A 9,444-nucleotide genomic window follows, 5' to 3' on the forward strand; every position below is an offset into this window, starting at 1 on the left:
ATTGCATGGGTTATAAAATTAAATTTATTAAGTAATAATATATAAGAAAAAGATTATTTACCTTTTAATTCAGAAAAGATATTGAGTTGTTGCCAAGTTAATAAAATGGAAAACTGTACCAATTTTATTTAATCATGTGATTTGTTCCAGCAACAAGTATTATAATTAGACTACGCAATTATCAAGGTCAACAACTCTTACAAATTGCTAAATTAAATTTTCATTGAGTACATGAATAATCTCAAATTCTCAACAATGATAGTAGTACATCATAAGTTAATTAATCTAAGTTTCAAAAAATTCCAGAACATGGCATCAATTTTGAAGAAAAGATTCCATTTCACTCACCTTGAGATGAACAAAGATGCATCCACACTGCTGCTTTTTTTTTTTCCCCATTTGATTCACACATTACAGATTCACTTTGTTCTCCTTCAGTTCAATCAAAACTACACATCAGCTTCATCATTTTGATTCAAAATGTCAGCAACGGATAATCTTCTTTGATCCAAATTATTAGCACTTTCAACGTTGGGCCATTTTACCTGGACTTGACTACCAAAATCAACCACAACTTGCTGATGCTGTGAACTCTGAACAATTATTGCAACAACATCATCACTCCTCTGCTGATATTCCAAGGAATTGACACTGACAGTTGCCGGTGGCGGATGTGGAATCTGTGTCAATGCCGAGTCAGAGTGACTCGGATTGGAGTTATTATTAGAGAAAACAATATTGGAGCGGCACAAGGGACAACTAGCTTGTGATTTAAGCCAAGTATCAATACAAGGAAGATGAAAAGCGTGGTTACATTTGGGCAACAATCTCAAACTCTCATTCTCTTGAAACTCTGATAAACAAACGGAACAGTCACTTCCCTCAACCAACCCACCGTTCTTGATGTACTTACAGACGGTTATCGATTTGATCTGAGCCTCGTCCATGCCGGAAGTCGCAGCAACCTGAGAAGGTTCATTGTTATTAACAGTATCATCATTGCTATGATTTGCTTGATCGTTAACTCTTCCTCTGTTCCTGCAGAACCTTGAGATGACGGTGTAGTAAGTGACCAAGATGAAAGTACTTGCCAAGATTCCAATCACTGCGACTATAAGGGGAGAGAATTGGAAGCCGGAGGAAGAATCATCGTCATCTGAACCGTCACCGAGAACGATTGACGGTGGTGGAGGCGAGTACATGATGTAGCACCATTGAGGACAATACATGCTGCAAATCCCTTGGGAACAGTCCTTCAAAACCGAATTTGGAGCCACCCATGGATTTGTGTTACTCACAGAACCCATTAAAGCAGTAACTAAAAGCTATGTGGTCAGCCTAGAATCTTCTTTTGTAAGTCTAGTTATGTAAATGATGCGGATGTTTCTGAGCTGTTTGATTTTTCAGCCATAACTCTCAGCTGAGTTCAATGTTTTTCTTGGGATGAAGGGGAAGAGAAAAGAGAAGGAAAAGTGGGAGATTGGGTATCGGAGAGAGAGAAAGAGTAACGAATGGAGCGTAGTTGGAAAGCAAAGCGAAAGTAGGTGGTGGGAAATTGTGTGGTCACCTTATCGCCGTTCTCTTCGCTAACCTTCTCTTCTTGGTCTTATCTCTCTCTACTTTTTAAAGCTATTTTTTTTGGGTAAAGTTTACATAACTAGTCATATTAATCATCATTTGGTCACCGACAATGCCATAATTTCTCAACATGCACGAATTTAATTATGATATAGTATAATTTATTAACATAATATTACGCATAATAATTGCCTGATATTATAATCCAGGTTTTTATGCAAAATGGAAGCTTTCTTATGAGAAATGCAAAATTATATTTAATACTACCCAGCTTATATTTTAACTTTTAAGAACAAAAAATCACCATCTACTATCCAACAAGCGACAAAGCAATCCAGTTATCTCATCAATCTTCCAATCTAACATAAGAATACCACATTAACTTCTCACTTAAATACGCCTCAAAATTTACACTGATCTAAGTTTTAGAATCAACCACCATTTTCCAAAATGCCGAGGGAAAGGCACACAACATAACATTCTAACTCGTTACGTATTTCATGTCAGAATTGATTTTTACACATCTTACCTAAATATGCATGAATATAATAACCTGGAAACAGCAAAGATACAAGACAATTCTAAATTTTTCCATGTAAAACAAGTGAGGAGGATGGCAAAGTAAGGTCCCCACACAATAAACAGATGAATACTATCTTGCACTGAAAATTGGTTCTATTTCAGGTGATGGTTGTGTTCTTCGAGTATATTTCAATAGCAAACCTTCAGAAGTAAGACCTGGCACATTCAGATCCCTGAAAGTATTCCAAAGAAATAGAAATTAATTCAAATGTGAAAAAAGATTATATATTTTAATTTAAACATATAAGAGACCCAAACCTAATATAAGGCTGCAGATCTTTCCATTCCCATTTTGGCCGCTCTTTGAAAAGAATCGAGAATCGTTCAGCCGGAGTGGATGGCAACGAAGAGACACTGAATCCGCGGACCCATGTCTCGACTCCAATTCTCTCTGTCAAAACTTCTCCTTCGGCAAGATCAAAAGTTGGCTGCATTTCATCTGGAGTCCTCTGCCTCCACTCATCCATAAAACTCTCCAGCTTCATCTTGCCCCCTCTCAGGATTTCTCTCGCAAAATGAATGCAGACCCGCTTCTTGTCTAACTTCCATGCACAAGTATCCGTGCCGTCAATTACTTTCTCACCATATACGTGCAAGCAATGCCTTGCAAGTTCTGCAGGAAATCCATCAGAAACCAGCATGCTTACGACTTCATCTTCATTAAGAGCACTCAGTGACCAGTCGTTCAACACTGCATTTCTCAAAACCATTTCCAGAATCGTGTTCATGTATCTCTCGTCTACTAGTCTCCAATAGCTATTAATCTCCACAGCCGATAGTGCCTGCAGTCCGGATCTTAGTTCCTCGTCACTAGCTTGAATATTGTTTTTAAGATCCTTCCAGTTATATAATCCTGCTCTACTTTCTGGATTCACTTCTGAACTGTCAAACTCTTCAAGCCTGCAAGGGTTCTGCGAGAGGAGCAATTTAAGTTTGTCAAGTCTGGGAGCAACCTCAACAAGCTCCATATTACCAGGTACAACTTTAATCACAGGTGCAACAACCTTCTCCTTGTGATTATTTGCACCGTTTTGTGGATTTTGATCAAAAACATATTGATTTGCAGGAGGTATAAGCAAAACAGAATTTGAAGTTCCAACGAACTTCATTGCAAATGTTTTGGATTGAGTACAAAGAACTGCGTCTTCATCGGGCAGTCCTCTTATTACCACCCTATAACAATACACACCTTTCATGCAGAACATCGGGAAGAAGTTTATCATCAAGCTCTAGAACGATCAGATCATCATGTGGTCCAAACAGAGGGTGGTATGCAACAGAAACCGCTGATCCAGGAGACATATGTAGAAGTGCTTCTGCTCCTACTGAAGATGTCTCTTGTGATTCCATTTCTGTCTCTCTAAAGTACGAAACGTCAGAAATAAAAATATTGAAAATTTCTCCACATAGTAAAGATGCTTGGTTCTATCATTTGATTATGTTCCTATTCATTTGTCAAGGATGCAGCATACTTCAGAACAAGATTACTATTTGATACTCAATATTGTACTACTTCCTAATAACCTCATCAACAAAGCTTTAAATAAACGTAAGTACTACTGCACCACTCATTCTATTCATAATACGTTAATAACCTAAGGTCACTACTTGTGTCTGTATTGGCTGCTACTGCATATAATCTACGAGCTAGGAGCCTAGGATGAAGGCTGCCTTCATTATATGGTGCTAATTAAGTACTTAAGAAGACTAACTTAGGGGCCAAAAGCCCAAAACCAAAATTGTTTCTTCAAATACCAGAGCTTGCCCTTGCTGACTTTTCATTGGTTATTCATTTAAAGTGTACATTAAGATATCAATCCCCATATTATTATTAACTCATCTAAATGTTATATAGTCTACCAACTGAAGAGAAGAAAACAAAACACAATCCAAGGGTGGTTTGCTTTGAAGAAGAACAAACTTGAGTATTTGCAAAGTCATCCATGACACAAGTGATTTGCAAGAGGATTGACTCATTGCTAAGGTTTTCCCTCATAAGATCCACAAGTGACAGTACCACTATCACTTGGTTCACTGCCAGTTGAGACCAATACATGGCTGGTGAGGAGTAGTAGCAAACCATGGTCTACTATAAGATAAATGCATCACTTGTCCAGTATGGGATGAGACCTCTAATCACCCATTCCCCGCCAGTATCAGCAAACTTGGCGTCAAAAAATAACAATCAAACTATTGGAGACTATACAGAACCACTAGAAGTAGAAATTAGACACCTAGATAACTAGTGGTTAGGAGGAAATCCATGCTTCTTGAAGCATGTGTCAACTGTGCGGCCATTCTTGCCACAAAAAGAGCACATCTTTTGCTGGTTCCTACCGAACATGTTCTTGCTCAAGTTCTTGTTGGCACCATAACTCGGATTAGAGTTAGTACTTCCACGACCATAGCTTGCTACCATAATCTTTGGTTCCTCATTAACTTCACTGCATAATTGCCTTTCTTGCTGAACAACCAATCCAAACACTTTATTTATTGGGGGAAGAGGATCCATTAACAAAATCTGGGATCTAACTCCAGAAAAATCTATCATTAAGCCCTTTTAAAAATTGCATGATGAAGTCTTGCTCCCTATATACTTTGCGTGCACACTGCCTTCTACACGCACATGGATGAATTGGCCTAAAATTCTCAATTTCACCCCATATCTTCTTCAATTGTGTAAAGAAATTCGTAATGGACAATGTACCTTGTCGAAGAGAATACAGCTCCTCATTCAGATCAGCAAGACGCATATGATTTCCTTGTGCAAATCTTTGCTTCAGCTCTAGCCTCTATCCATAGAGCCCTTGCTTTCTTGACAAATAGAACGCTTTGTGCAATCTCAATGCTGGTGCATCGAACAATCCAATTTCTAATGAAGGTGCTATTACGTCCCAAATTGCGCTCATTGGGTCTCCAGCTGCTGGTTCCGCCACAGAAATCCTCCAAGAATCCTATCTTGTTCTTGGATTCCAAGCCATTATCATAGCTTGTGACCAGAAATGGTAATTTGTCACATTCAGAGTTGTCGAGATGAGCATCTGCCCCGGGTTCTCGCTGGGATGCAAGAAAAACGGGCTCATCGGATTGCATATCGCTAATGCGGCTGGATCAGACGCATCGTTGCGTCTTTCTTCTTTGACCGGGCTTGGATTGTGAGTAATTGCTTCCATTTTTGCTCAGAATCGGTGACGGTGCACTTTATAATCACGCTTCTTCTTCTCAATCCCGTTGATCGAAGTCGCTACTTTGTTTGGTTGAACAAACTAAGCAGTGCTCTCATCAATCTCTGTCGTATGGGTTCGAAAGAAGTAAAAAAACGTGATTCACGGTGAACGAAGCTGATTTCTGCAGATTCTTGGCAACAAAAATCAAATCTTCATCTTCAATGATGTTATTGGATCAGCGTGACGCAGCAAAAATCAAATCCTCTGATACCATATTGGAGTATGAACTAAGAATGGAACTGAATTGGAAATGTTGGTCTCATTATCTGATAAATTGCAGTACAAGAGTGAGAGGAAGAGGAAATGAGATAGAAGGAGAAGAAGGCGGTTTGAGATCAGGTCCGGGAAGGAGAGAGAGTGAGATGGGTTTTGTTACAACTAATAGTGAGTTAGAAGAAACTAATTAGCATAGTATAATTTCTACTTCTAGTGGTTCTGTATAGTCTCCAATACAAACTAAACCTAAATAACCAAATCTGTGTTCAAACTTCAAAGTATTATTATGCAACAAAAAAAAAAACTTCAGATGAAGTGCCAAACAATCAAACAGAGGTAACGGCAACGGCCTACCTGAAGTCTAGAGATGGATGGCGAGGTAGGGACCACGCGGTGAGACTCGTGACGGCGAGGGAAGGAGGCACAGCGAGAAGCAGAGGCAAGAGGCAGAGGAGAGACGGCGCGACGGTGAGAGGCGAGGCTGAGACGGCGGAGTTCTAAGTGAGGGATGCCGCTAGCAGTGGCGGCGAGGAGGGCTGAGCGACGCCGGAGGCCACGCAGAGTTCAGACTTCCAAGCGAGAGGGTGAGAGAGCCAGAGAGGCAAGGAAGACGAAACCCGCGAAAAATTTTAGTAATTTATTTAACAATCCCAATTCACAACCGGGAATAATTTTACCCGAATTATTTTGTCACACCAAAAATGCCTTTGATTTTATTATTTTTATAACTAAATTTTAAAAAAATTAAAGACGAATTTAGTAATAATTTTAACATTATCAAATAGTATAGTCTCCTTATACTCACCTAGAAATCGCGATCCACGGATTCGAATCTCACTCCTAACTTAGAAAAAACAAAAAAAAAAATTACCATATGGCTTTCCACAACCTTCTACTGTTGTCATTTATCCTAACTCTCAAACTTTAATTTTTAAATTCTAAATTTTCAAAAAAACGAAAGTTAAAATATAATGTTAAAACTAAAGCAGGTTAACTAATGGTAAAGATATGGTAAATTATGAATTATTTTAGTGATGATGAGGGCTTTGATAGTTAGTGTAGCATACTAGCATCCTATAAAAATCTGATTCTAATTGAAAGTTAGAACTTATTTGTTTTAATTAAAAAGAATATGTTTTGTCCTCATAAATAGAATCATTAAATTTAATTTGATATAAATTATGCTTAATTGCAAATTTTACTATTAGGATAAAAATAAGATTTAATTATTCTGTTAGTCTCTATAGTTTCACAAAATTTTTAATTAGGTTTCTATATTTTTTTTAATAGGGTTCCTGCACCAATTTTTTTTCAATTAGATCTCTTTTGATAATAATTGGATTAATTGTTTAGGGACCCAACTAAAAATAAATAAATTAGTGCAAAGATTCAAATAAAAGAAAAAAAAAAGTATAGAGACTCAATCAAAAAAAATTTTGTACAAGAATTCAATTAATAAAAAAATATAAAGATCTAATTAAAAATTTTACGAAACTATAAAGACCAATAGAATAATTAAACCTAAAAATAAATACATTTTGACCCATGACTTTTTAATAAATCATGAATAGGTTTGTTTGTGGTGTCATATCTAATTACTATGTGCCATGTGGAATAATAAAAGTTACTTAGATGAAAATTTAAGTTAATTTCGAGTTTGAATTCAAATTCTAATTACGAGATTGTTCATAAAAATACATGACATGACGCAAAATACACTGCGTTGGAAAAAGTGGCTTGCACACCAAGCATTTTCCAATAAAGAGAGGTTTACGCTTTGATAATTGATGATCATGATTGATTACTCGAAAGTAAGTTGGTATGTGAGTTTTGATAAACCAATTGTGAATAGATTGAGAAATGGATGAGATTGATTCTAAAATTGAGCTAAGAGAATTGTTATTGATAGAATATGATGCTATTTTTAGCTGAGGTATATATGGACTGAAATTGGATTTCGATAGGAATTAAACTTCCTAAAAGCTTTACTTGCTCGTCGATCGAGTTACTGTACGTACGTTTGTTTATCAGAAAACAGTGAACCTATGATAATGACACGAATTCTTAGGGTTAATGATGTAGAATTTTTACCTCTATTGATTGAAGCTTCACAGCTAATAGTACGCTCACAAATTTAAAAAACCGATGGATTAGTGAGTTGTAATTTTTTTTTTCTTTGATAGAAGAAAACGACAATAATTGAACTTATTATTTTATTTGCATGTAATTCTTGGATGTATAGTACTAACCAGTAACTACTATTTCCCAAACGTAACAGCAGTATTCGGTAGCAGTTGTGCAATTAATGGAAAATAGTTTGGAGTTGAACACCTTAGTCATTCAAAACTATATATATATAAGTAGATCTTCACATACATATAATGCATTGTACATTACTACCAGACATATAGATCTCTTCACATACAAATTAAAATGGCTTCCAAACCAGGCATTCTTACTGATTGGCCTTGGAAGCCTCTTGGAAATTTCAAGGTTTATTTATTTATTATTATTGCATTGCTTCAATATATATTAGCTTAGCTAGGTTTATTTTGGTTTACCTTAATGTTTAATCTTCCTTTTCATTTATACTTTTTTTTTTCTATTGGTTCCTAGCATTTTATAAAATTTTTAATTAGGTTTTTGTATTTTTTTTTTTTAATTGAGTTCTTACACCAATTTTTTTAAATTTGGTCCCTATACTTTTTTTTTTCTTTTATTTAGGTCTCTGCACGAATTTTTTTTTTTAGTTGGGTCCCTATAAAATTAAGTCAATTACTACTAAGAGGGACCTAATTCAAAAAAATTAGTGCAAAAATTCAATTAAAAAAAAAAAGTATAGAAACCTAATTAAAAATTTTGCAAAACTATAAATATTAACAGAATAATTAAACTTTACATTATTATAACTCTAATGAATATATAACCTAAGTAATTTACCACATTCATGTTTTAATCTCATTAGTCTTCTCTACTGTATGATTAATTTTTTTTATTTTTATAAATTATGCTATCCCTACTTCAAAGTGAATTTATTGAAATAAATTATATATAGTTTCTCATCGAGTATTGCATGATATCTAAAAATATAACATTTTACATCAATATTTTAGCTATCAACCATGTTAGAAAATCAACATACATGGTCGTTGCTGTCAATTTTAGCCAACAACGAACAGACATTGATCTATCAAACAAATCCATTTAAATCAGTGACGGATCCATAAAATTTTAACAGTAGAAGCAAAATATATATAATATAATAATAATTTAGGTTTAGTTAATATGTGTCTTAAAGACACATGACAAGTTTAGTATTAATGAAAAGTTTTAAATTTTTTCATTTAATAACTGTCTTACAGGAAAAACTAAAATTAATTTAAAAAAAAGATAAATAATATCTTTTGAATTCATTTTTAAAAAAGAATACTAATCTTATTTAAATTGAGAATTGATCATTCTAATAAACATCTAATATAAAATTCTTAAACTGACTATTAAGTACTAAAAGTTGAGTAAACAATTATTGTGGAGTCAAATTCAATAATTTAATAGAACGAATAAATATTATTATTATATACTCATTTACAATTTTTTTTTAATTATTCTTTTCCTTCTTCTCTTTTTCTCTTTTTCCTTCCACCACTTACCACTACCGTCAGCCACCGTCTCACAGACTTTGACCACGTACTGCTGTCGACCACCACTGGCCACCTGTCACCAGCAATCACATAAATTATTTATTTTAAATTCTAATTTTTAACTTTTAAACCTTAAATTTTTAAATTTTAAACTCTAAACCTAAATCCTAAATTTTAAATATTAAATTATAAATTCAATA

General features: G+C 34.9%; 3 protein-coding genes across 5 annotated transcripts in view; 1 reads left to right on the forward strand and 2 right to left on the reverse strand.

Moving 5' to 3' along the window:
- Positions 1–1,790, reverse strand: part of LOC107605305 (RING-H2 finger protein ATL51) — a 3,143-nt gene extending 1,353 nt beyond the window's left edge. For 2 of the 3 annotated variants that reach the window (XR_002349382.1, XR_002349381.1), the window contains exons 1-2: positions 546–1,790; positions 349–432 (exon numbers count right to left, since the gene is read on the reverse strand). Coding sequence is in view for 1 of the 3 variants with exons in the window: in XM_021105009.1 (XP_020960668.1) it covers positions 412–432; positions 546–1,307 (783 nt within the window). In the remaining 2 variants the exon portion in view is untranslated. Of the gene's footprint in view, positions 1–103; positions 433–545 lie in introns of those variants that run through there. The other variant, XM_021105009.1, reaches the window with a different exon arrangement.
- On the reverse strand, positions 1,925–6,244 carry LOC107605304 (sister chromatid cohesion protein DCC1). Its single transcript, XM_016307143.2, is given in 4 exon segments — positions 1,925–2,333; positions 2,419–3,335; positions 3,337–3,520; positions 5,958–6,244. Coding segments are annotated over 3 exon segments (1,194 nt in total). The 5' UTR covers positions 3,511–3,520; positions 5,958–6,244; the 3' UTR covers positions 1,925–2,230.
- The window catches only part of LOC107605303 (protein ECERIFERUM 1), a 10,207-nt gene continuing 8,764 nt past the window's right edge, over positions 8,002–9,444 (forward strand). Inside the window, exon 1 of the mRNA XM_016307142.2 lies at positions 8,002–8,096. Coding sequence (XP_016162628.1) covers positions 8,037–8,096 — 60 coding nt within the window. The 5' untranslated portion in view covers positions 8,002–8,036. The remainder of the gene's footprint in view (positions 8,097–9,444) is intronic.

This window comes from Arachis ipaensis, chromosome B06, assembly GCF_000816755.2.
Source record: "Arachis ipaensis cultivar K30076 chromosome B06, Araip1.1, whole genome shotgun sequence".
NCBI classification, from domain to species: Eukaryota; Viridiplantae; Streptophyta; class Magnoliopsida; order Fabales; family Fabaceae; genus Arachis; species Arachis ipaensis.